We start from the raw sequence: 27,960 nt of genomic DNA, 5'->3' as shown, positions 1-27,960 counted from the left end.
TGAGGTCAATCTTTGTATGATGTCTACTGTCTTTCTTCACATTGGTCAGTGTGGGAACCAACTCGGTCAGCAGTTCTGGCAGACAGTTTTGAGAGATGAAGAAGCTAAGTAAGTCATCAGTTGTCATAAGTGGTGCTGGTAATACAAATTGTACATGTACGTAGACTAGTGCATAAGTTTTTGGCTAAATCGTGATATCGGTCCCCTCTTGTTCTGCATGTGCCTCTTCACTATGTGCAAAGTATGGAGTAACTATACACAGCCCAGTCTCCGCTGCGCTGTATACATACAGCGTCTGGTCAGGCTATGGAGGTGAATAGCAGTCACCGGCTATGACAAAATGAATGGTGATGGGGATCGAGTGGGGACCTATTTCAGGATAATGCCAACTTTTTAGAATTGGTAGACAAACGGTGCTAACGTTACGGTTTCATTACCGTTGGTTTGTTTGTTTGCAAAATAACTCAAAAAGTTGTGCACGGACTTGGATGAAACTTGCAGGGAAGGTTTAGAATGACACAAGGAACAGATGATTAAATTTTGGTAGTGATCTGGAAATTTTTATGGATTTTTTGAAGGATTTTCTGCATTTTGACAGGTAGGGTCAATGAACTTGGGAGTTCAAGCTGCGCATTTTTGAGGTTTTCATACGCACACTAAAGTGCATGCTCTAGTTTCTGCTTGGGCGAGGCACGCCGTGCAGCTGAGAGTTTATGACGTAACAAAGGCTTCTGGGAAATGGGACGATTTTTCAGCATGCATATAGGTATGGGTGTAAATCACTGATCTCTATGGAAGAGCAAGATCATCAGTGCACGTACAGAAAGTAGCTGCTTTGTGGAGGTCTGCGCTCTCAGAGTGCTTTTCTAGTTGTTAATGCAACCATCAATTTGACATCAGTTTTTGTCTTTGATTTAGTGGTGTGATAACCTAGCAACAACACTTTATGAGAACACTTTGAGAATCTCAATCTGCGAACTAGACTTGGAATTTGTCATCAAGTTGACAAATTAGGTGATCCGATGTATTCGAAAATCAATGATTAGAGTCCTGATCCCATTAGGCATGACCATACAGGTTTCATCTGTGTTATTGGCGGTGTGATGTTTGGATTCTCATTTAGAAAATGGAGTCAGGTCTGCCACCTTTGGTACCAAATTCTGTATATACTAACAAAGATACAGAATGAAGTATTTCATGTGGGATATTATTGTCAGGATGTATACTTTTTAAAAAGTTAAAATTTGCTTGTTATATGATAGTTGCCAGTTGAACCTTTTTTATGCCTCCGCCAATGAAGTGGCCGGAGGCATTATGTTTTCGGGTCGTCCGTCCGTCCGTCCGTACGTCCGTACGTCCGTACGTCCGTACGTCTGTACGTCCGTCCGTCCCGTTTTGTTTTTGTCGATATCTCAAGAACCGTGTGGTGGTTTTGCATCAAACTTGGTATGAGGGTATATCCTTGGGGGATGATACTTTGTGTGGATTTTAGGGTCACAGGGTCAAAGGTCAAAGGTCACAGGTTATTTTGTGAAAAAAAAATTGAAATTTCATGTTTTTCTCCATATCTTGCAAATGGTTCAAGGTATCTTCATGGAACTTAGTATATATGCTTGTACCGATGGGCAGTGATTATCTAGGGAAGTTTGGGGTCATGGGTCAAAGGTCAGGGGTCAAAGGTCAAGGTCAACTCCTCAAAATATAACTACTTTCCTTATATTTATGCAATGCCTGAAGGATTTTTTTAAAACTTGATGTATGCATGTATAACCCAATATATATTCTGTGGGAAGTTTCTTGCCAAAAGGTCAAAGGTCAAAAGGTCAAAGGTCAAGTGAAAGTGCTAAATTGCACTTTTTCCTCCATATCTCAAAAATAACTCAAGGTATTGTCATGAAACTTACATATTTATGCATGTTCTACCTAACAGTGATTCTCTTTGGAACTGTGGGGTCAAAGGTCAAAGGCCAGGTTTCGATAATACTATTTTACCATTTCATACTGAAATTATACTTTTTCTCAATACCTTGAAAATTACTCAATGCATAAACTTGTAAAAGGGTCAAAAGTCAAGTGAAAATCATCAGTTCCCCCAAATACCTGCACTCTGACGTTTTAATCATTCATCCAATTGAACCTAGTTCTAGGAAAGTGAACATTCAGCACATTTGTGGCAAACCTGTCATTTTGATATTTTGCCAATTGTGTGAAACTGTCATCACACATTGTCAAGACATTGTACTATAGACCTATTAGGAGAACCATGTATTATGGCGGAGGCATACACCAGTCGCCGTAGCGACATTTCTAGTTAAGCCACTTTTTGGCCATCGTCTGCAGGCCTGGGATGTAAACACTACAGTTACTTCCGCCCTCAGACTGTGCGAAGCATTATTTGATCTGCTTTCACTGCACTTTATCACATGCTTTAATTGTGAGTATGATTGTCAGGCAAAAGAATTAAAGCTTATACCTCCAAAACTCAAATCAAGATTTCAAACACCATTACAAGAGAGATTATATTATAACGATCTGAAAGGGCTGTTTTGTTGTTGTTGTTGTTGTTGTTTACATTCAAGCATGTAAAAAGGTCCATAGCTCAAAGTGTGATTTATTACATCAGACCATCAGGTGGAGTATGTTTGTGTTTTATCTTCAGGAGAACATTATGCAGGAGAGACAACAAGCTCCCATCCATCCATGTGGACACTGAGAAGAAGGTTATTACATCCCTCGTGAGAAACGGCAAAATGTGAGTGAATGGAATGATCATGGATGTCAACCTGCCCAGAGCTACTCCTTTACTAGCCCGACCAGACGCTGTTAGTAGTTACGCTATGCGAAAACAGCGTCTGACGAGCGCGGCATGCAGCCTCAAAGTGAGGAACCTCAACACAACTACAAAACTTAGGAAAATGTATACTTTTCTCCTTTAAACAGAATACTTTACTCACGTTAAATGCATGTTTCTATTACAGAAGAATAGTTCACCACACTGGGTCCATGGAGACCACTTGCGATAAGTCCGTGGAACAAACAAATTACACTTTCTGGCGCAATTCCTGACCGTCGGGCTTCGTCGTTGCAGGATTCAAAATGGCGCCTTGACTTATGCGCATGCGTGACCGGATGTGCTCCAGAGCGAGAGTGTGTGCGTTGAAAGTGTCGAACAAACCTTGGCGTCTGCTACACAATAACCGTGGTATGGAGCTCAATGCTCCTCGCCCGACCTGCAGACGCCAGCCGCCGCCAAGCCCAGTACAGTTTATAGCTGTATACTAGTAACCGTGCGTACGCTGCTTGAGTGTAGCAGCACGGTCGACAGCGCGACCTTTTGAAAGGGCATTCACATCACGTGACCACCCGATATCTAAACTTGGCCTGGCGTGAAAGATTGTGTACGGTGTGGACATGCTGGATATGATGATCAATTTCGGTAAGTTTCATATCGTACATTTGAATACTGATAGCATCAGATGTAGAGTAAATATTGAAGAGTATACTCGATGAGTTTGAGGTGACAAAATGATCGTAAGTATCAAAAGTCAAAGCTATCGTGATACGATTACGTCGCTCTCCTAGTGGTTGGTGGTCGCGCTCGTACAGCCCTGTCGCGACGTACCATGTACAGCGACTGGGCTGTGTATAGTTACTCCTTTACTTGATCCTTTGTGGGCTTTGAGGAGTGCTGTTTAACACACACACACACACACACACACACACACACACACACACACACACACACAAGTTTAAAGGGGACCTCCAGATGATTTTCAGACTTATACATTTGAACAACTATAAATTAGTTAAACTGAGTGCGGAGTTTCAGAATTGATAGTGATTTGGATGAGGAATGAGAATATTTTCAAAATGTATAACGAATTGTAATGAACAAGGATGATGACATGGCAGCCTTGCGATAATAATGCATGAGTTGGGACTCAAGGAAGCAGAACAAAACGATAAGGCATGCATAGATTCTTCACAGTCAAACTTGTTACGCAGGCGGTATTGTAATGGAATTACACTGCTACATTTCTGAAATATGTGAGGCTCTGATGTCGTCAACACTGTTCAGTGTAATTTGTTGAAGATTTTCAGTTTTTCTGCTCAAGGAAAATCATAAATTCCACGAATCTATACATACGTCGGTGTCGATTTTATGTACTACATCATGAGAAATTATGAAAATCGTCTGGAATGCCCCTTTAACACACTGGGGAGGGGTTGTCATGGAGAATGTTAAACCATCATGTCCATGGGGATATTTTGGTCAAAATTGTGACTAATCTTCTTTAATTTTTTGCACGTGAATTTCAATGCATATCTGATATCGAGAAAGACTGGATGGAACTGTTTAGATATTGCGCAAAAAGAAAATGGGAACTTTGATCATCTCAATATGTTGCAAATTTGAAAATAACTTTTAACTGTAGCAATTTATGCTATTTTTATGCCTCCGCCACGAAGTGGTGCCGGAGGCATTCATTTTCGGGTTGTCCGTCCGTCCGTCCTTCCGTCCGTCCTTCCGTCCGTCCTTCCGTCTGTTCGTCCTTCCGTCCTTCCGTCCGTCCGTAATGAATTTTGTGGACAGCGTAACTAAAAAACCTTTTGAGGTATCCTAATGAAACTTGGCATGTATGTGTATTAGGGGGTGAAGTTGTGCCTATCAACTTTTGGGTGCACATGCTCAAGGTCAAAAGGTCAAGGTCAAATGCTTAAAATTTCACTATTTCCCCCATATCTATGCAATGCCTGAAGATATTTTCTTGAAACTTAGTGTATACATGTATTACCCAATTAAGATTCTTTGGTGAAAGTTTGGGGTCATGAGGTCAAAAGGTCAAAGGTCAAAAGGTCAAGTAAAATGTTAAAATTTCACTTTTTTCTCTGTATCTTGGAAATTGTTCAAGGTATCTTCATAGAACATAGTATATATATGCATGTACTGACTGGCAGTGGTTATCTAGGGAATTTGGGGTTCATGGGGTCAGGGGTCAAAGATCAATGTCAATACTTCAAAATTTTACTATTTTCCTTATATTTATGCAGTGCCAGCAGGATTTTTTTTTTTTTAACTTGATGTATGGATGTATAACCCAATAGAGATTCTCTGGGATTTTTTTTTTTTTTCCAAGAAGGTAAAAGGTCAAAGATCAAGTGAAAGTGCTGAACTTACTTCTTTCTCCATATCTCGGAATGGCTCAAGTTATCTTGAAACTTAGTACATATTTATGTATGTTCTGCCTGACTGTGATTCTCTTATAAATCAAAGGCCAGATGAAAATAACAATTTACTGTTCAATACAGAAATTGCACTTTTTCTACATACCTTGAAAATTGCTCAGAGCATAAACTTATGAAAGGGTCAAAGTCAAGTTAAAGTTCTTAAATCCCCAAATACATGCTCTCCTATTCATCCAATTAAACATAGGTCAAGGAAGGTGAACATTCAATACATTTGTGACAAACATGTCATTTTAATATTTTGCCAATTTTGTGAAAATGTAATCACACATTGTCCACATGTACTATAGACCTATTAGGAGAATCATGCATTATGGCGGAGGCATACCAGTCGCCATATAGCGACATTTCTAGTTTTTTTTTTATTTTGCAGCTAAACAAATGATCATATACAAACAACATAACAACATACAATTCAAATTATTTTTTTTTCTCTTACAATATTGTAGCGATTTTGGGTCTTTGATATTTGTGATGTTTATGCTGTGCTATATGGTCGCTGGAGTAATTATGAGGCTCCAACTCAGCACTCACAATCCCTTGCACACACGCACTTCACCTCAGCCTCAGCCTGCTCAGGTAGTTCATTGCTGCTGGCAAACACACTCATTATTCACATGCAGAGGACTATGCTATCTGGCATGGCACACGTCACTCAATCATTGTCATCAACATGATCAGATGAGCACGATAATAATTTGCGCCAGAAGTAACTAATACATACCGTCTCAATGATGGTCTTTATTCACTGGTCAACGTGGTACATGTAGCAACCAGGCCAAAGCGTGGAAACAACTCATGAACTGCTACTAAGTATTTGGAGAACGCTGATCTATTAATGGTACAAACTGGACCTGCACTCTACTACACAACAGGTACTAAGTGCATGCTGCAAGCACTAGGAACTCCCAGCTTCCCTGCATGTACTCACTACTGAGTACTAGAGATGCAGAACTAAACTGGATGAATTGTAAGGGGGCAGCTATAAGACTGCAGCTGTAAGACTGCAAGATTCCTGACACACTGCTGAAAGACACCGCTGCTAGACAACTGAACTCTTACTGCGCACATGTGGCCTTTTATACCCAGGCCAAGTGGCAAAGGGCACTGCCACACTGGACACACTAGCATTTGTTTATACATGTGTGTGTATATCATACATTGGTTTAACCCAGTGCAGGGAATTTCTGACTATATGCTGCCCTCTTAGGCCAAAGGCCAATTTTGTTACACAACCCCCCACCTAAATTGAAACGTCCCCGTTTCAACGAAAACACTAAAAAGAACAAAATTGGACGGTTATATGAAGTATAAAAATATACTCAGTTAAATGTATAAAAGCTAGACTAACGAACACATTTACACTGTACATAACGCTTTAAAACCCAATACGATCCTAAGACGTATTCAACGCAAAGTATCAAAACATCAATTTTTGGTGGAGATCAACGGCAGGAATGTTTCTGTGTTTGGCATAGCTTCCTACAAAAGGACATCAATAACACATGTTCTATAACTTAACTGTTAACTTAACTCTTCTTTCTCAAACTCACGAAGAGGAAACTTACGCGTTTGACACAATCTTAACATAAAACAATTGGAAGGCATGTTAAAAGCACATAATAATATCTGTAAATGGTTGCAGCTCAAAACATAAAAGCATGATGTTGAAACACCATTAATATGTAGCTCTATAGCATCTTATCACACACTACAAATTGTACCTGTACACTGTAATTACATGTGTACATCCTGATATCCAAGCGAGCTGCCTTGCATAGAAAACATTGCATAAAACAGGTCCTAATGGTGACGTCCTTAGTCCCTGACTAGAACGAATACAGTACATTTATCATAATAAGACACTTGCATTATACTTGTATGCCCACAAATCCAAATCAGGACATACAGTGAATACATCAAGAAATTTGGCACGAATGTCAACATTACACAACAATACGAGGTAGCGATATTAATCCATTTTCTCGTCGCCATAGAAAATCTGTCCAACAAACACAAGCACAATTATAACTTGTCATTGGTGGTACCTGAATACACAGACCTGTAGGAGGGAAAAGAAACATAGCCAGAGTGAGAGAGCGAGAGAGAGCCAAAGTGTAGATACAGCTGCAGATACGGACAGGTTGAGGAGGATCTGAAACAGGTCGAAACGGAGTCAAAGCAGTAATCTGCTAGAGGGAGAAACATAAGACAAGAATTATAGAAATACCACCAAAGAGTTAAAAGTTTGAATCACAATACACACTGATATGATATTACATAGCAGAAAAACATTATCTGTTATACTTTTTTTTTTTTCACTCATCTTTCTGAAACTGAGGCTGCAGAACACAAACATTAAACATATAACTTTACAACTCAAGTACTTTAATCTGAACAATACTGTTTCCTTTACCTTGCAGCATGCAAGTTAGTGAGACTAAGCACCTGCAACGGTGTGTATGAAAAATAAATACAACTATTTACAAAGGTCATGCAGAATTGTAACTACATGTATGCAAAAAAAAATACTTCTTTTCTTTAAATGCTTTGGATACTTGTACTGACTAGGGTGTCTTTCCCTATCTGTCTCTTGTCAGCATTTAATATACAACAAATACTATGACATACAAAAATGAAAAACAACTAACTCGTTCACTTCTGTACATGTATAAGTTTGATGCCAGCTCACCATCAAATCTTATGAAACATAAAATTAAATCAGTTTCCCTTTTCTTTCCTTCCTTTTTGGCAAAGGGAACTGTACACAACAAACATTATACTTCACAAATTATGTAAAGCGAGAAATCTGATATAAAAGGTTGTCATTTTGGCAAAAGTTTCCCAAACCACTGATAATATTTTTCTATTCATTGAACGTTCAAATTATCTCTGGGATATCTAATATGAAACGTTTTATTGAAAACTGGTGAAACTGGTGAAGCTGGGAAAACCGGGAAAACCGGGGAAAACTGATGATATTGTCGCATCAAACTTATAGCATTCTGTGATGACATAGTACCAGAAAGGAAAAAGGGAAAATTATGCTTAAACTGTGGGCCAAAATTATGATTAAAGTATATGACTCTATTTTGACATTCCGTAGTTGCAATTTACTCTTTTGTTCCATTTAGCCGGGACGACTGCTGCATATGTCTCTGTGAATTCATTTTTCCTAATAAGCACCCCCTCAGCGTAATATTGGATGCTCTTTGTCTCCACCACTGTCGCCAGAATCTTATGGGCCGGCAGGGACGGGAGAGGCGTGATGGGGTTGGGGGCGGGGTCACTTTTGGCGGTGTGTGGGGCAAGGGGTTCATCCTCTACATCGTCGTCACGTTGAGCTTCCTGGGTGTTGTCCTCGTTGTCGTCGTCCTCGTCGTCGTCCTCGTCAGGGTCATCGTCGTCATCCTTGGCATCGGCCATCATCATAGCCAGCATCCCCCTCGGTTTTCCCCTTGGAGGCGTGGGGAAAATATAGGGGTCGGGGGTGGGTGCAAGGGAAATGACTGCAGGATTGCTGGGCGGGGGCTGGGCTGGCTGGGGCTGGGCTGGCTGGGGCTGGATTGGCTGGGGCTGGTCTGGCTGGGGCTCCATGACTTGGACTGTGCGGCGATTTCCCTCTAATTGGGTGGGGAGGGGCGCCGGTCTTCTGTGAGTATGCACATGTCGTATGTGCCGAGACAGGTTATATTGCTTGCTGCCACGGTAGTCGCACTCGTTGCATGCGAAGTCTCTGCCACTGTTGCCGCCGTGCTCCCTTCTCAGGTGGTACTCCAGCCCCCTCCTTTCGGTGTAGGACTTCCCGCACCGCCTGCAAACGTAGGGGTCCCTTCTTTGTCTGTGGTAACGGCTGGAGCCTCGTCCCTCCATCTGCAATGTGCAAAAGATATGACATAATGCAAAGCTATTACTAATAAAAGAATTTAGGGGGTCTTCTTCTCCTTTTCGGATATCGCCTTGGCGGCTCATTGGGGATTGACTCATTTTCTGATATGTCACTCTGCATGGCGTTTTCCTCCATGGTTGGAGGTTGGCGAGGTGATGGGGCGGGGGGTGTATCTTGCTGTGCCGGTGTACTGAGATCATGATCTCCTCTGACATGATCATAATCATTTGGCTCGTCTATTAGGGATTTGTCTGGCTTGACAGCCAGGACGTCATCATCCGGGACTTCTTTTGGCGATGGTTGTATGAAATCCCACTTTTTCCTTTCTTCTCCCCTGTATGGTTTAAGCCGGTCCGCATGCACTACCATAGGTTTGGCTTTCTCCGAGGCTTGAATTCGGAAGGTCACGTCCGATAGTTGTGTCACGATCAGGTATGGGCCTTTCCACCTAAGTTGTAGCTTTGGGGAGACCCCCTTTCTCCTTGAGTGGTCGTATAACCATACAAACATCCCCTCTCGCAACGCTGGATCCGTCACTCTCCTGTCATAATTACGCTTCTGTCTTGCTGCGTTTGACCTGTAGTGCCTTGCAGCTCTCTCATGCGCGTTTTGCAGTCGTTGCCTCAATTCTTCAGCGAAGTCGCCGAGGCTTTCATTTTGTGGAGGGGTGGATGGTATGGTCAAGTCAATGGGGAGACTTGTCTCCCTCCCTAACATCATCATATTAGGGCTTTCTCCTGTTGATTCTTGGGGTGAACTTCTGTAGGCACTGGTGGCGTAGGGGAGGACATCGTCCCAGTCTTTTTCACCACCACTTTCCCCAATAAGCATCGACACAGCACTCAGTAGTGTGCGGTTGAATCGTTCAACCATTCCGTCGGATTTTGGATTGTACGCTGTTGTTCTCGTCTTTCGTATGCCTAGAAGTTGACACATCTCTGAAAATAGCTGTGATTCGAAGTTTGTCCCTTGGTCGGAATGTAGCTCATGTGGGACCCCAAAGCGACACACAAATTCTTCCACAAATTTCTTGGCCACCGTCTCTGCCCGTGCATCAGGTATGGCGTATGCTTCCATCCATTTCGTGTGGTAATCTCCTACCACCATTACCCACTGATTTCCCTGACTGCTCTTTGGTAGCGGTCCTAGCAAGTCGATCGCTACTCGCTCCATGGGCGCTCCAACCCGATACTGTTGGAGGGGTGCCAATCTCTTCTTTGGGGGCGATTTTCTTCGCTCACACAGCTCGCACTTTCTGATACACACACGTACATCAGCTGTTATTCCAGGCCAGTACAGCCTAGCCTTTACTCTAGCTAGTGTCTTCTTCAGCCCAAAATGTCCCCCCATTGGACCAGCATGCAACTCGGCTAAGGCTTCACTACGGAGTGCTTCAGGCAAAATCACTTGCCACTGCAGAGACTTCCCGTCATCTGCCTCCCATCGCCTACACAAAACGCCCTTGTGCATTCCCAACTGTTCCCACTGGGACCAATACGTCTTGGCTGACTTTGACATGTGTGAAATCTCTGACCACTTTGGTCGCGGCTTGTTTTCTTCTTTTGCTTCTACCAGCCATTTCAGAGTGTCATCATTTTCCTGTGCATTTCTCACATCTTGCCATGACAGAGAGGGCTTGGCTGCTATGCCCCTGACCATCTTCTCACCTTCTTCACTTGTACTGGGTGGTGTTAGACCGTCAGCTTCCCTAGCGTGCTCCACCATTTCCTCTCGGCCACATTGTTTACATCGTTGGCGAGACAGCCCATCTGCATTTCCATGTTTCTTCCCAGGTCGATGTTGTATTTCAATGTCGTACTCTGCGATCTGTTCCAGCCATCTAGCCATTTGGGCCTCTGGATTCTTGAAATTTAACAACCATCGGAGGGATGCATGGTCTGTGCGGACAAGGACCTTTTGTCCATACAAGTACGGTCGATATTGCTTGAGTGAGGCTACCACTGACAGCAATTCTCTCCTTGTAGTGCAGTAGTTTCTTTCTGGTTTGGTGAACTTCCGGCTGTAGTAAGCGATGACCTTTTCCTCTCCATCTTGCACCTGTGATAAGACTGCCCCTAAGGCGTCGGCACTAGCATCTGTGTCCAGAATGAACTTACCCCCTGGCAATGGGTATGCTAGTATTGGCGCACACAGGAGTCTCTGTTTAAGTTCATCGAATGCTGATTGACATTGTGTTGACCACACAAAAGCTTGAGACTTTGCCGTTAGTTCATGTAGCGGGTTTGCTATCTCTGCAAAGTCTTTCACAAACCTTCTGTAGTATGAGGCGAGACCTAGAAAGCTTCTAACCTCCTTCTTGCACTTGGGTACAGGCCAGTCAGCCACTGCCTTGATCTTGTCGGGGTCTGTTGTCACTCCGTCTGCTGACACTACATGGCCTAGGTACAACACAGATGTTTGAAACAGGTGACATTTGCTTGGCTTGAGCTTTAAACCAGCATCTCGTAGACGAGAAAAAGTCACTCGCAGTCTCTGTATCTCTTCCTCTACTGACTCCCCAAAGACGATGATGTCGTCGAGATATATGAGCAGGATGTCCCACTGTAATCCTCTCATTACTCTCTCCATTAGTCGCTCAAATGTGGCTGGTGCGTTTGCCAGGCCAAATGGCATGACTTTCCATTTGTACAATCCATTTCTGACCACAAATGTTGACTTCTCCTGAGCATCTTCGTCTAGGGCGACCTGCCAATATCCTGAAGATAGATCTAATGTTGAAAACCACTTAGCCTTGCCAAGTGCATCGATGGTTTCGTCAATACGCGGAATGGGATATGCGTCTTTGATTGTTACCTCATTCAGTCGTCTATAGTCTATGCAGAGGCGTTTTGAGCCGTCTTTCTTCCGGACTAGAACGACATTAGCAGCCCAGGGGCTGCTGGATGGTTCAATCACTCCTCTTTTCTCAAGTTCTTTCACCTGTCTTGTAATCTCTTCCTGGTTACACAGTGGTTGCCTTCTTGGTCGCTCTTTGATGGGTTTCGCATCTCCTGTTTCTATGCTGTGTTTCACCACATCCGTTCTCCCTATGTCTCCACTGTCGGTTGAGAAAACATCTTGAAAATCAAGGAGGCATTGCTTTACATCATTGTAGTGTCTTGGATGTAAATTTCCTTTACTTCTTTCAAACAAGTCCCTCAAATGTTCAGGAATATCTGGCGGTTCAGCTGAATTTGTTGCTTGCACATCATCCTCCACTGTCACAGGTCTCACAACTCCCACAGTCATACCTTCTCGAATTGTTAACTCGTGTTCGCTGGGATTGAATACTCGCAAAGGAAGAGTCTCAGTGTCAGCTTCCACTAGTGCCCTGGCTAAAATTAAGCCTTTGCTTTCGAGATCGCTACCTCCATCGACTGCTTCAATGATAGCTGGGCCTGTCATAGCATCACTCTTGTTAGCTATCCTACCGGGGATAATTGCCTCATGACCAGCTGGCACAGACATTGTTGATGAAACCACCAGTCTCCCAGCAAAAGGTTCACCTTCCTGGCTCGTACACTTGATTTCTTCTCCATTTATCTTCAAAGTTAACCTTTTGAAATCGAGGCTACCTCCTGTTGGAAGCAAGAAGTCCATTCCCAATATACCTGGGCATTTGATGTCTGCGAAGATTACTCTCACAAGCCGAGTCGTCTGTCCAATTTGTACTTCTACCCATGCAGCTCCTAACACTTGAAGAGGATTTCCATCTACTTGTCGTATTTGTATGTGTTCATGTTCCAGCATTGGTCTCTGTTTACTGTCGATCATGTGGTACATACTAGCACTTACAATAGTGTCTGTTGAACCAGTGTCGATCAGAAATCTGCAATTTTGCGATCTCAGTTGTCCATTGACATACAAGCCTTGTTTTGGTTCTGGATCAAACTTTGGTAACGTAACCACTCGCTCTTCTACTGTTGGGTTGCTTGAGGTAGGGGGCTCTGTTTTGGTTGTGGGCTCTGCTTGACTTGTGTGCTCTCGTTTGCTTGTGGATCCGTTGGCTTTTCCAGCCTTTCCATGGATCCTTTGGGAGGCTGACTTCCGTTTCCCTTCATTTGGTGCTGTTTCTGGGGTGCAGGGCACTGACGAGCAAGGTGTCCTGGTTCTCCACAGTTGAAGCACTTAAAACCAGCAGGCCATCTTCTTTGTTGAGTCTGGTTTTGCCTTTGTGTTGTCTCTTGAAAATTTGTTTTCTTCTGCCTTTCCGTAAGGAGCTGTGTGATTGACTCCATTTGCCTGCTCTGTTGTGACAACATGTGTTCCACTTGTCTGAATCTACTTTCTGTCTCGCTGTCCAATGTTCGCACAAATTTCCCATGTCTCATTCTCTCATTCCTCCTTTGAAATTCTACTCTTTCAAAGCTTTCGGTCTCAATTGCAGCCTGTATAGCTTCGTCAAGTGACGTAGGACGGGCACGATGGATGCCTTCACGAATGGACTGGTGCTCTACTGCGTCAATGAAGTGATTCCTTTCAAGTCTATCTCTTGCAGAGGCTGGAATCTCAGGATACGCTCTAATGGCTAGTTCATGGATGGCCTGGCCTAGCTCTTGTAGTGACTCTCTTTGTCCCTGCCTTCGGTGTCGTAGCTCCACTAAATAATTTTCTGCTTGATGTCCTGGTCCAAAACGACGATCGAGCAGTCTTACTAACTCAATGTATGAGTTTCGCTGCATAGTCGGAATGTCACATATCACACGCATTGCATTTCCTTGCAGGCTGGCAGCTAGAAAATTTGCTGCCTGTTTGTCACTCCATCCATTTACTTCGGCACAGGCTTCGAAATGTTGGTGGTAATCTTGCCATGGTGTTGTACCATCATATCTATCTGGCATCATCACTGGTCGTTCACGGCCGACTTTATTCATTGTAGAACTCTCTTTCTCACTTCTGTGTAGTGGATCAAATGTGTTCAAAATCAATTCATGCTCATCGGTAGGTGACGAGTGGAAGGGGTTTCCTTTTGATGAAGTAGGCTCTTGCCTCTTTGGAGCCAATGGGGTAGACATTCGGGCTGGGCGTAGTGTCGAATGGAAAGGGCTGTAGTCTTTGTCTGATACTTGTGCAGCATAATCTTGGGAAAGGTAACCCGAGGTCTGACCTCCATATCTTGACATTGCTGAGGGGACTTTAATTTTGACTTCTGAGTCAACTGTTGCATAATATGGTTTCTTTACACTTCCCATTGGTCTGCTTGGAGTTTCACTTCCTTCCAAGTCATGATGCATTCTCTCCTTAGTCCCTTGCAACTTCTCCAACTTCACCTCCATTTGTGCCTTTTCCCATCTAAGGATTTCCTTCTCCATCCTTGATTTCTCTAATTCTTCCATCAGCCCCAACACCTCAGCCTTTTCACTCCTGGACAATGCCATATTTCTTACTCTCAATCAATTGTTATGTGGAAATAGACAGGTATAAATTGACAAAAGCATTCATCAATCAATAGTTCTCCACTTGCAATATAAATGCTTCGAAAAGAAATGAAAGAAAACAAAAATGTCACTTGCTACCTCTGATTGTACTGACACAAAATTCACCTGTACCTGTAATGACCAGTCTGGCTCATGTCATAATGTAATTCGGTTCATCACTCGGCTCGTGGTTCACAGCTCATAGCTCGGCTCGTGTCTCCGTTCATTGCCCGGCTCATGTTCATTCAATCCATGAATAGTGTATAAAAACATGAGAATGTATACTGTCAAGCCAATTTCACTGTTACAGTTCATGTGCATGTAGTTCTATATGGTTCTTATGCATCACTTCTGAGCATTTGTCTACAAAATTTGGTCGATCGTGCATCAATACTGAGCACTTGCTTCCCTCGTTGGTATATCATGCGTCAATTCTGAACATTTATCTTCATGGTTGTCAAAAAAAAAAAATGTAGCATCAATGCTGAGCATTTACCTCTGTACTCGGACTATTATGCATCAATTCTGAGCATTTGTCTTCACGGTAGGTCTATCGAAATACATGTAGATTCTATGCATCAATTCTGAGCATTTACAGTACGTATCTTCATGGAAGGTTGAATCATGCATCAATTCTGACCGTTCATTCTCATGGTAGGTTATACATCTAGAAATATGCATCAATTCTGAGCATTTATCTTCATCTTGTGACTGTGGTAGGTGGAGTTATGCCTCAATTCTGAGCATCTATATTCATGGTATTGGTAGCTAGGTCGAAATATGCATCAATTCTGAGCATTAATTTCCTTGTCTGCCACAGCACATGAACATCACAATGAAAAATGAAGTGCACTAAAATCTTCTTCAGCAACTAAAATTTTGGAAGGGATTGGTGCATAAAATCCCACCGCTGCCACCAATTTGTAGCGATTTTGGGTCTTTGATATTTGTGATGTTTATGCTGTGCTATATGGTCGCTGGAGTAATTATGAGGCTCCAACTCAGCACTCACAATCCCTTGCACACACGCACTTCACCTCAGCCTCAGCCTGCTCAGGTAGTTCATTGCTGCTGGCAAACACACTCATTATTCACATGCAGAGGACTATGCTATCTGGCATGGCACACGTCACTCAATCATTGTCATCAACATGATCAGATGAGCACGATAATAATTTGCGCCAGAAGTAACTAATACATACCGTCTCAATGATGGTCTTTATTCACTGGTCAACGTGGTACATGTAGCAACCAGGCCAAAGCGTGGAAACAACTCATGAACTGCTACTAAGTATTTGGAGAACGCTGATCTATTAATGGTACAAACTGGACCTGCACTCTACTACACAACAGGTACTAAGTGCATGCTGCAAGCACTAGGAACTCCCAGCTTCCCTGCATGTACTCACTACTGAGTACTAGAGATGCAGAACTAAACTGGATGAATTGTAAGGGGGCAGCTATAAGACTGCAGCTGTAAGACTGCAAGATTCCTGACACACTGCTGAAAGACACCGCTGCTAGACAACTGAACTCTTACTGCGCACATGTGGCCTTTTATACCCAGGCCAAGTGGCAAAGGGCACTGCCACACTGGACACACTAGCATTTGTTTATACATGTGTGTGTATATCATACATTGGTTTAACCCAGTGCAGGGAATTTCTGACTATATGCTGCCCTCTTAGGCCAAAGGCCAATTTTGTTACAATATGTGATAACATTAGCAGTGAAGAGTAAAAATTATATTAAAAAAGATAAAGTGCCAAACCACAATTCTGTGGTTTCTAGAGCTTGATGGATTATATCAAAATCCTACCTGTCTCCAGTAGGTTAGCAACTAAGAATTTATGGTTGTTTTTGCATCCTCATTGAATGAACAGAGACATGCTGAAAATTTCTGTATATTTTTCATTGGATTTTGTTTTTGATTATCATAATATGATCACATGTTATTGTCCCCGCCGAACGAGTTCGAGCAGGGGACTATGAAACGGGCTCCGTACGTGTGTGTGTTCGTCCGTCCGTCCGTCCGTCCGTCCGTCCGTGTGTCCGTCCGTGTGTGCGTCCGTGTGTGATCAAAATCTTCAATTTGCTACTTCTCTGTCATTTATGAGCCAATTTTGATTCTGTTTGCTTTATATGATAGCACTACATGGGAGCTTTAAAACTTCTACACAGAATTTCAGTCGTGACCTTTGACCTTGACCTTTGACCTATATTGTACATTTTGCTACAAAATGCTACTCCTTCGCCATTTCTAACCCGATTTCGATTCTGTTTGCTTTATATGATGGCACTAGGTGAGGGCTTCAAAACTTCTACACAGAATTTTGACCTTTGACCTTGATTTTTGACCTGTATTGTACATTTTGCTACAAAATGCTACTCCTTCGCCATTTCTAACCCGATTTCGATTCCGTTTGCTTTATGTGATGGCACTAGGTGAGGGCTTCAAAACTTGTACACAGAATTTTGACCTTTGACTTCTTTGACCTTTGACCTTGATTTTTTACCGATATTGTACATTTGGCTACTAAATGCTACTTCCGGCGGGGACATATTTTACGCACCGCGTAATTTCTACTTTTCCTTGTTAATTAGAGCATCTCATCTTGAGTATACATACGAACATTACCATTACTACTATTTGGCATTTTAGTTTCAAGTTTACTTGAGAGAATAAGAATATCCAGAGATTACCATGATGCGTGTTCAGTTTTTAGGGCTCAGGTTACCAGCTTAGAAAAATAGTGTTTTGAGATGAGTGCAATGTGAACTATAATCCTTTGTTGTTGTTGTTGTTATTATTATTATTATTATTATTATTATTATTATTATTATTATTATTATTATTATTATTATTATTATTATTATTATCATTATTATTCTACCTGGTCATAACAAACATTTCTAAAAATTACCTCATGAATAGAAATTTATCGTGAAGTAAAGGAAGGTGATTACACAACCTGAACAAAACCTCATAATTTTCATATTCCCCATTGTGCCCAGATTACCTGTCAGAGATACCAATGTAGTCTTGAGCAAGCAGGGAAGAGGAATGAACTGGGCAATGGGTAAGTCACAATCCCTTCATCCTGGTAGATTTCACCGATGAAGTCTTTTAGCCATGAGGTACAAACTCCCTTGCATGCTTGGCTCATTCCAGTGACACATCAAGCCAGTATTAATTTATTCATATATCCATTATATTATATATAATGGAACTCAATATATATGGAACTATATGGAACTCAATACCAGATGATATTCATAAAGCTACCTCTTTTAATGTATTCAAACGTAAACTTAAGGAGAATTTTATACAAAATTATAATTCCTAAGTTTTTGACATGCTTGGCTGGCAATACATGTATTCTATCTAATGATCGTAACTCACTTTATTCGTATTGTCTTTGTAATGTAAATGTAGTGTATAGTATATCATGCTGTATTGCTTTATGTTTTGTCTTGCAACGGTATATCTGTTCATCTCATTTTTTTTTTTTTTAATAAATATGAAAAATTTACCACCAATGCATTTTTTAAAATGGATTTTCTGGGTCGGCCAGATTTTAAGGAAACTTAATTCCTCGTTGGCTGCTTCCCTTCAGCTTTATGTATTCCAAAGTTATGTTTTTTTCTCTGTGTCTGTCATGATTGCTCATCATTGTCTTTCTCTGTTGTTTTTATGCTGAATAAATAAATTCAATTCAATTCAATTCAATTCAATTCAATTCAATTCAATTTATTATTTCATTTATATTTAACTATTAGTTTAATGGAAGGTACTAATGAAGTGATCCCTTTCTTACTGTGATGTTTTTTCTTTCCGTCTGTCTCTCCCTCTCTCTTTTGCATAGATCTGTAATTATATCAGTTACATGGTATGCCTCTATGCTGAGGTGTACATGAGGTCTGGGGTTTGGGCTTCTTTTACTGTCGGTCCATCATGCCTAACTATATTACCTTGAGGCAATTTGATAGTGCTTTGTAAAGGCATTGTTCCCATCATAATTATATGTTATTTCAGTATCGATATTATTTCTTGTGCAAAATTTGACAGATATGCTTTAATGTCAGATTTCACCATTAGCAAAATACCATGAAAGTCTAGATAAAACCTGGATATTCTGCCGTTAATTGTTAGTGCAGTAATCTGAAAGTTAGGGAGTTGAACTCTTGGAATAATATTTCCTACATCTGGGCAACATACTTTCCCTGTAAGACTCAAGGGGCTGCTAAGCTTAGGAAGAATTAACCTTATGGGAATGATATAGCTTGACTTTTATAGACTACCACTTGCCTCAAGATTGAGGGTCTCTGTTTTATCATGAGAGCCACAAGGACTCATCAGGGCCCCGTTTTATCAAATTGATTAAAGTCCCAGAAATCAATAATATCTCTCCCAAATCAGTCATAAGTTGATAAGTCAATTATAACTTCAAATCAGTTCTAAGTCTCTTTTTAAAACCAGAACTTTTAGTTGAATGGATTATAAGTGGATCAGAGTTATCATTGATTTCACAATCAATGATAACTGTCACTTGGTAAAATAGGGTCCAATCTTGTCGAGAAAAAAAAAGAAATTAAATGACATGTACTTGATGTGTTTGTTGTGTGTAGGTTACCATGGTACAGCCAGAAATCCCAGCACAGCCCTGGTGGAGCAGACCCTGGAGACTATGAGGAGAGAGATAGAACGATGTGACTGCTTCTGTGGCTCCATCATCATGCACAGCCTGAGTGGTGGAACGGGTTCAGGTTAGCAGGCATTGTAATGTGATTTGTGGAGATTGTGAGGAGGTTCCACAGAAAATGGTGATAATGTAAATGCAGAAATTTTCACTGCACATTGATTTTCGCGTATTTCGCGCTACTTTTTGGCTCGGGCAAATTCTGAAACCCGAGAAAATATATTCACAATTTTGTCTGCACATTGTGAAAGGGTTGACATTTGCGCAGTGCGAATTCAACAACCTGCAAATATGTTTTGGAGCCACTCAGCGCGAAAATATTGATGTTTACAGTAGTAGTAGACGGTACAAAAGGATGAAATTGATGATGGTGGGGAAATTGCTTACCTCAAGAAGAATGCACAGGATGAGGTTAGCACTTTGTGCTTACATGTAGCATATCGTCGCTGGGGTGACAAGACCTTGTATCTGCCATTTTGGTGAAAATGACTTTTTTGGATTAATGGTCAAATAATGGGCTAAGTGATGTCCTGTCCAAATTCCAACTGTCTTACTCCAAAAATGAAGCCACCACGGCATGTGAAAGGAAAGGCTATCCCATTCGCTACAGTGCTTTCGCCGCCATGTTTTTTGGCTCTCCTGAACATTTGACATTTTATAGATACGAGGTCTTATCGCCCCAGCGACGATATACAAAAAAGTGTATGTCCAAACCTGTGCTGTCAAGTGACAATGATACATGGTGAAATAAAAAAAATTAAAAAAAATGGAGCTGAAATTGATGTATTAAGATGCTGCATGTGAAATAACAAAGTGCAGTTTCTTTGTTGCTTGGGGATGTTTAAAATTTAACATACAAACTGCATTAAAGCTAAAAAAAAAAAAAAAAAAAAGCTAAAAAAAGTATGTTTTAAAAGTTAGATAGGTGCATTTTAATGAAATGATATGGGAAAAATTCAAAGCAAAGAAATGTACAAGGTGCAATATATCAAGTCAAGGTTTGCTATGATGGGCGTATTCTATTGAATTAGAACATTGCTTAATTTTGAATGTTTCCTCTGCTTCCCAGGTTTTGGTTCCCGGCTGTGTGAGGGGATTCGAGATGCCTACCCAATGGCATACCTCCTCGACATTTCAGTAGCCCCACACAGTCATGGGGAGAGCCCCTTACAGCATTACAACAACCTCATGTGCCTTTCCTGGATGCAGAAGTAAGTTGAATTGTCACTTGTCCGACACATGTCGTAGATTTTCATGTTTTCCTCTAGCAGTTAACACAGGAGACCAACATACTGCATTTACCAGTATATCAGCTGCATATTTCTGTGCCTATGTATGCACTGTTTCTGGGGGGTTTGTTGTTCTAAATTTTCAAAATAAAAATATTTTTATTGTTATTTCCATGTACACATATTTGTAATGAATGTCCATCTATGAATTGAGTGGAAGTTAGACCAACATGTACTGTAAGTATGTATAAAAGACTACTGTGCAATTTTTTTTTTTTTTTAATATACGAACAGCTTAAAAGTTTGAATAGATACTTTTTATGGCTATTTAACATCAGCAAATATATTTTATTAGCATGTACTGCAGGTCTAATCTGTCAGTTTATCAACATGAAGGAATTGAAAGGGTCAGTATGTACTGCATGATTTATGTTCCCTGTAAACTATCCCTTGCAATTCTCTAGTCTTTCATTTTGATTTCAGAAAGAGACAGACTGACCAGTTCATAAGATCTGTACCTCAATTCATGTGCAATGCTTTTGCATCATAGTAGCTTTCATCTTTTACAGTTGTTTTTTCTGTATGCAACATGCATGCACTGTATGCATTACTGGAAGCAATAGACTAGAATGTTGAATAATATTTGGTGACGGTTTTTACTGTGGAGGTGCTTCCTTTCTGGCTGAACTCTATACACTGTAGCAAGATACAAATTTTAAATCTTTCTGTGAGGAAAAAACAGTATCTTTAGTAACTAGACTCCACAAAATTTCATTGATTTGTAACTTGCCGGGGACGGAAGATATTACAACAATATGATATGAATAGACATGAAATAATGCAAACTGTCTTTCTGTCAGGTTTGCAGATGGTATCATTCTGTTCCACAACGATGAAGTCTTGCATCAGTTGCAGGGCATGAACGTCACCAAGGCGACCCGTGATGCTGCCAATGTCAACATCCAGATGATGAACGGATACATCTCAGACTCACTGGCAGGGCTTCTGTGTCCCATCTCCAGTAACATGACAACCAGGTACAGAGTCTTTCTGCCATCAATGTTTGAAGATGTGTACAGGGATCCATGGGTGGCTGCACTTCAGTCTGTCAAATAGATTGACAGTTGATTGCTACAGATGGCTGTCTAGCTGCAATTATTCAAAGTTTTAAATCCATGCATATGTATAATGCTTAAATTCTAAGACCCTTGTTGTTTAAAGTTAAAGGAGACCTCCAGATGATTTTCAGATTTTTACATTTGAACAACTATAAATTAGTTATACTGAGGACAGAGTTTCAGAATTTATCATATGATAATTGGGATGAAGAATAAGAATATTTTCAAAATTTAGAACAAATTGCAATGAACAAGGATGATGACATGGCAGAGTCACAATAATAATGCATGAGTTGGGGCTCAAGGAAGCAGAACAAAAGAAGAAGGCATGCATGGATTATACACAGGTGAACTTGGAAGCAAGTGGTATTGCAATGGAAATACACTGCTACATTTCTGAAATATATGAACCTCCTATGTCATCATCCTTGTTCAGTGTAATTTGTTACAGGTTTTTCAAAGTATTGTTTCTCTGCTCAAGAACCACAATAAATTCCACAAATCTATACATGGAGTTGTCGATTTATGTACTACATGATATGAAAATATGAAAATCGTCTGGAATTCCCCTTTAAATTCAAAAGTTTTTACACTTCATAGTCGAGGTACAACATGTATCTATGCAGTATTTCAGAAAAGCTGATTTATCAATTTTTGGACAAAGTATGGTGGTAATCAGTAGCACATACACAACCGCTCCAATAATCATAGTATGAAGCAGAGGCATATTGGCCATTGATGTTGATGTTTTCTGTTGAGACAACTGTCTGATGTGCTATGCAGTATATGTTTCTCTTTTCTTTGCCACTTCTGTCGATTTCTGGTCATATTTTGTGCATTATTCTATATTTTCAAGACAGGACCTTGTGAATTTAGCAAATATTTCATCCTGAAAATTTCACAATTTCAGTGTGATATTTCTTCCAGTGGTATTTCATGTGGGACTGAAGCGTGGGAGCTACTGAGATCTGTTGCACCTATGCCTGTGTATAAGTTCCTTCATGTCAACCATGTAACAAAGAGGTAGGTAAGCCCTACTTGGATGGCTCAAGGGCAATTCACAAAATGGATTGTGAATAGAAGCAATTTCCCCCCAAATGTGACAGTTGTGACTGTGTTTATGTTTTTTTTTTAATTATTTTATTATTATTTTTTATTAAGTAGAATTGATCAAAAAAGTGAAAAACAAACCCAAAGATATAATGATGTTGCATGTACACATGACAATATCAGGAATACAGTGTCCTTTGATCAGGAACCTTTGGATGTAATGTTTTACCAGTAATTGATAGTCTACATCTGTTTTAAATACTTAGTGTTGAGAGTATTCTTATTGTGAGCATTCATGTCCTAAGTATTCTTATATTGAGTATTCATGTCTCAAATTAAAATTCTTCATATGAATAGGTTATAAATGAGAGAAAATAAGTATTCTTGCCATATTTTGGCCCTTGGATGTACATTGCTTTTGTATAATGTGTATACATGCATACTTGCCAACTAGTAAGATTTTATCAGATTCAGTAAGATTTTTTACGTTAAAAATAGCAAAATCAGATTTTCTGTCAGAGAAATCAGATTTTAAAGAAATATTTAGATATACCTTTCATGTGTATTTTCTGAAGATTTGACCGAAAGTAAGATTTTTAACTTCAGTTTGCATATAAAATAAGATTTTTGCAATCCACAAGTAAGATATTTCATCTTGAAATGTTGGCAGGTATGATACATGTTGTTTTATAGTTTTGCGTTGGATTTACTTTTTTTTCTCGTTGTTTGTTCTCATCCAGCAAATCCACATGGGAATCCATGGCCTCCAACCTGATCCAGAATACAGTTCGCTACAATGCTGATGGAAAGCCGGTATCCTTATAAAGAACCTTTTGCTGATTATTTTAGGTTTCATATGCATAATTTTACTGGATAATCAGTTTTATGATGGGACAAGATTTGTACACATGGTCAAACATAATGAATTGAGTAGTTATAGACGCAGCACAATTAATCTACCAGTTTTTGGTTGCTACCACTATTCCTACCTAATGTAAAGTCTTCTTTAATTCCAGGATTGGAATGTTCACAAATTACCGGTAATGTGAATGTCAGCCCTAATGTGAAAAGTTACAAAGAATTGAATTTAAAAAAAATAGTGTTTTCACAAAATCCACACCTTTATTTATTTATGCATTTTCTATTCAATATGCAGGAGATGACCAAATGTTGTAGTACCAGTAAGTAAAGATTATGATGACAGAATTCTTATTATGAGACTGATGGTATTTATACAGTTTTTACTCTCAGAAAGTGACTTCAGTATCAGCTCCTTTCCTTCCAAACTCATGGAAAGCTGAAGTACACAGATATGATGGTTGGATGCATGATGTATTCTCAATAAAGTAATCCAAAAGCTAACAAATATATATATTTTGATGCAATGCATACATGTGTAGTAAGTGTTAGAGACATACATTGCATTTTTCATTAAATACAGTAAGCAACTATTTTAGTTGAAAAGAAAGCTTTGACATTTTAGACTGAACCTTTACTTCTGTGTACATTCAGATGTTTTGCTTTCTGCTGCTGTTAATGTTGCCTTGACATTACCGTTGATGCTGACTCAAGTTGTCGGCACTCTCTTCACTGGTTGCTGTGCGTGGAGACACATCCAACTCTTTCACCAGCAGCCTTCAAGTTGTTGAGAAGAAGCTGAGAGGGGCCTTCAATTATGTCAAGTGGAATCCTTTCCCCATTGATTTCTGGATAGGTGAGCTACTGGGAGTGCTCTGGAAGACTCAGTACTTCATGCAGACTGCATGACACCAACACATACTTCTGTGCATGACTAGATACTCTTTTGATTTGGTCACCACAATATGAATGCCTATGGCTTTTCTTAATTTGTTCCAAAGTGATTCCAGCAGTCTTTGACATATTAACATCTGTCCGTCATCTCTCTTTCTGTATGTAAACGTATCAGTCTCAATGCGTTGTATTGTAATTTTAATAGCATGATATATTATACCGATACCTCCTATACATTATAAAACTGTCTTCCATCAGTGATCAGCTATTCGTATTTACTAAACTGTGTGACCTTTTAATGTATAAAGAGATAGAGAATATGAGAATAGGCCTTTTTGATTGAGCAGTATGCAACATACCACAGTTCTTTTTAATGTCTTAGTGTACATTAGCTTTTTTTTCCCTTGTCACAACACATTCGTGGTTGTGTAAACTGTTGTCGTAATCAAGAATTCTTTTAGCAGTGATATTTTTTTTGTTGTAAAATCCAATGTGATCTATTCCTCATCTGTTATATTGTTTTTGTGTCGTCTAGGGAACAGACAGGGTATTTTGAGTAAGGATTCCTCATCGATAACAACATGCATGAACACGACACATATCACAGACTTCATGCAGAGAGTAACAGACAGGGCGAGAGCCATGTACGAAGCCAGGGCATTTCTCCACTGGTATCATCGCTACAGCTGTGAAGAGGTGATCTATTGCTCCTTGATTTTATCTTGTTCAGCTTTGGTTATAGAATAATCTTGATAACACAGTTATTTGGGGGTTGCTATACACTTCAATCTCTTGCCTACCACACTGTCCGTATGAGATGTTGAGTTATTTTGTAGCTCGTAAGTAGTACACTTATATAATGTCATATCATGTATACATTATGTATGCGTTGCTCACGAGCACGCCCTCGTGATTTACGCTTTGCAACCTTACCAACAATAACGTGAGTTGGATATTAAGTTGGACAATGCAGAGGAATGCTCAATGACATGTAAAAAAATATGTTAACAAAAATAATCTTTTTGATGCTTTGTTACACATTCATGTAATGTATCAAGGCAAATGCCAAGGATAACACTCCCCTATAGCTGGGTATAAATAATAATAAACAGAACATTTTGCCATAAGTTGTGAGGATGTTATTCAGCACATGGATGCATCCTATGCAATTTCTCATTGTTATCTACCTCACTTTTATGTCGTAAAACTGAGTAAAGTCAGGTGTTATATGTCAAATTCAAATTTGGTACATTTAGTGCACTGATAAAAGATCTCAAATGTCAAAACAATCTTAGATTTTTTTCTAGTCCCCTTCAAAATAGAAATGAAATTAGTTCCCCATTGCACTTCTGGTTTGTAGTACATATTCTTTATAATTGTATCTGTGCTATGTGGCAGCTGCAAATTCCAAAAGATTACTGTCATGTTCTTTACACACTAATAACAATATCACTGTCTATTAAAGCACAATCTATGCTTGTCCTTCAGTTGCCTCTCCTACCCACACCATATTACTTCCCGAACCCCTCTCCATACTCTCCCTCACCCCACACAGAGTGAGACTGCCATGTCCAATGTTGTTATTCACATTTTTTTATGCCTCCGCCACGAAGTGGTGCCGGAGGCATTATGTTTTCGGGTTGTCCGTCCGTCCGTCCTTCCGTCCGTCCGTAATGAATTTTGTGGACAAGGTAACTATCGAAACCTGTTGAGGTATCCTAATGAAACTTGGCATGTATGTGTATTAGGGGGTGAAGTTGTGCCTATCAACTTTTGGGTGCACATGCTCAAGGTCAAAGGTCAAAAGGTCAAGGTCAAATATATAAAATTTCACTATTTCCACCATATCTAGTGAATGCCTGAAGAGATTTTCTTGAAACTTAGTGTATACATGTATTACCCAATTAAGATTCTCTGGTGAAAGTTTGGGTCATGAGGTCAAAGGTCAAAAGGTCAGGGTCAAATACATAAAATTTCACTGTTTCCACCATATCTATTGAATGCCTGAAGAGATTTTCTTGAAACTTAGTGTATACATGTATTACCCAATTAAGATTCTCTGGTGAAAGTTTGAGTCATGAGGTCAAAGGTCAAAGGTCAAAAGGTAAAGTAAAAATATTAAAACTTCTTTTTTTTCTCCGTACCTTGGAAAATTGTTCAAGGTATCTTCATGGAACATAGTATATACATGTACTGACTGGAAGTGATTATCTAGAGAATGTAGGGTTCATGGGGTCAAAGGTCAGGGGTCAAAGGTCAAGTGCAAGACTTCAAAATTTTACTATTACCCTCATATTTATGCAATGCCAGCAGGGTTATTTTTTTACACTTGGTGTATGCGTGTGTAACCTAATAGAAATTCTCTGGAAAGTTTTTTTTTTTTCTCTCTTTTTGCCTCAAAGGTCAAAAGGTCAAAGATCAAGTGAAAGTGCTGAACTAACTTTTTCCTCCATATCTCGGAAGTGGCTCAAGTTACCTTGAAACTTAGTACATATTATGCATGTTCTACCTGAAAGTAATTATCTTATGAATTTTAGGGTCAAGGGCCAGATGAAAATGGTAACAATTTACTATTCAATTCAGAAATTGCACTTTTTCTCCACACCTGTACCTTGAAAATTACTCAATGCCTGAATGTATGAATGGGTCAAAGTCAAGTTAAAGTCCTTAAATCCCTAGATACATGCTCTCCTATTCATCCAATTAAACCTACGTCAAGGAAGGTGAACATTCAACACATTTGTGACAAACTTGTCATTCCAATATTTTACCAATTTTGTGAAAATGTAATCACACAGTGTCCACATGTACTATCTAGACCTATTGGGAAAATCATGCATTATGGCGGAGGCATACCAGTCGCCAAAGCGACATTTCTAGTTTTCTGCATCATTGTTGGCCAGATAGACCAGTTTATTAACAAATTTTAGGCATACTTTTATGGCAGAGGCTTTTCCAGACAGCCAGAAAGCTTGCCCAAGACAGGCCCAACACAGCAACAGCTGATGCATGTAAAGTGCATTCCTATTACTGAAGTGGAAATTTTCGCGGTGTTGAAATTTTCGCGCATTTCGCGCAACCCGAAACTAGCACGAGAATAAAAGCACGCACATATTTTTGTTTGCCATATAGTCCAGTAGTTGATGTCTGGTTTCCACGGAATTAAAAACATGTGGAACTCTTCTTACCCGGCTGAGCACAAAAAAAGTAGTCACGCAAAAATATCCACTTTTACAGTATTTAGATACATTGAGTATGTACAAATGGATGGAAAATGCAGTTGCTAGATCCTTTAATATAGGTAAAATGCTTGTGGTGTAGTTTGAAAACACTTGTAATTCAGTCTATTCAACATGTTTTTTTCTCTGTTCTCTTATGAAGCCTGACTTTGAGGAGGCATTTTCCACTTTGGCTGAAGTTGTGCAAGACTACAGAGAAGCAGGTGTTGGCTGAACAACCCACCTGGCAAGACTTATCACAGACAGGGACTGTTCAGCACCAGACTGAATTCCAAGCAAGTAGCGGCTGACGGACGGACGGGGATGACCCCCAGGAGTT

At 40.2% G+C, this 27,960-nt stretch overlaps 1 protein-coding gene across 1 annotated transcript; it reads left to right on the top strand.

Moving 5' to 3' along the window:
- LOC140245113 (uncharacterized) lies at positions 1-27,876 on the top strand. The gene is made up of 11 exons (XM_072324710.1): positions 1-108; positions 2,660-2,752; positions 17,569-17,633; positions 19,183-19,320; positions 20,323-20,464; positions 21,343-21,519; positions 22,528-22,623; positions 23,391-23,463; positions 24,223-24,364; positions 24,938-25,098; positions 27,784-27,876. Exons 1-11 carry the CDS (start codon positions 17-19, stop codon positions 27,853-27,855), a joined length of 1,251 nt encoding a protein of 416 aa, XP_072180811.1. The 5' UTR covers positions 1-16; the 3' UTR covers positions 27,856-27,876.
- The last annotated feature ends 84 nt before the right edge of the window (positions 27,877-27,960 follow it).

This window comes from Diadema setosum, chromosome 22 (assembly GCF_964275005.1).
Source record: "Diadema setosum chromosome 22, eeDiaSeto1, whole genome shotgun sequence".
Taxonomy (NCBI): domain Eukaryota; kingdom Metazoa; phylum Echinodermata; class Echinoidea; order Diadematoida; family Diadematidae; genus Diadema; species Diadema setosum.
This window is presented reverse-complemented; position numbering and strand designations above follow the sequence as displayed.

Coding starts and splice junctions, on each gene's coding strand:
- LOC140245113 (XM_072324710.1), top strand. CDS start 17: ATGATGTCTACTGTCTTTCTTCACATTGGTCAGTGTGGGAACCAACTC. Junction 17,634..19,182: donor AGGAATGAACTGGGCAATGG/GTAAGTCACAAT, acceptor TGTTGTGTGTAG/GTTACCATGGTACAGCCAGA. Junction 25,099..27,783: donor ATCGCTACAGCTGTGAAGAG/GTGATCTATTGC, acceptor TCTCTTATGAAG/CCTGACTTTGAGGAGGCATT.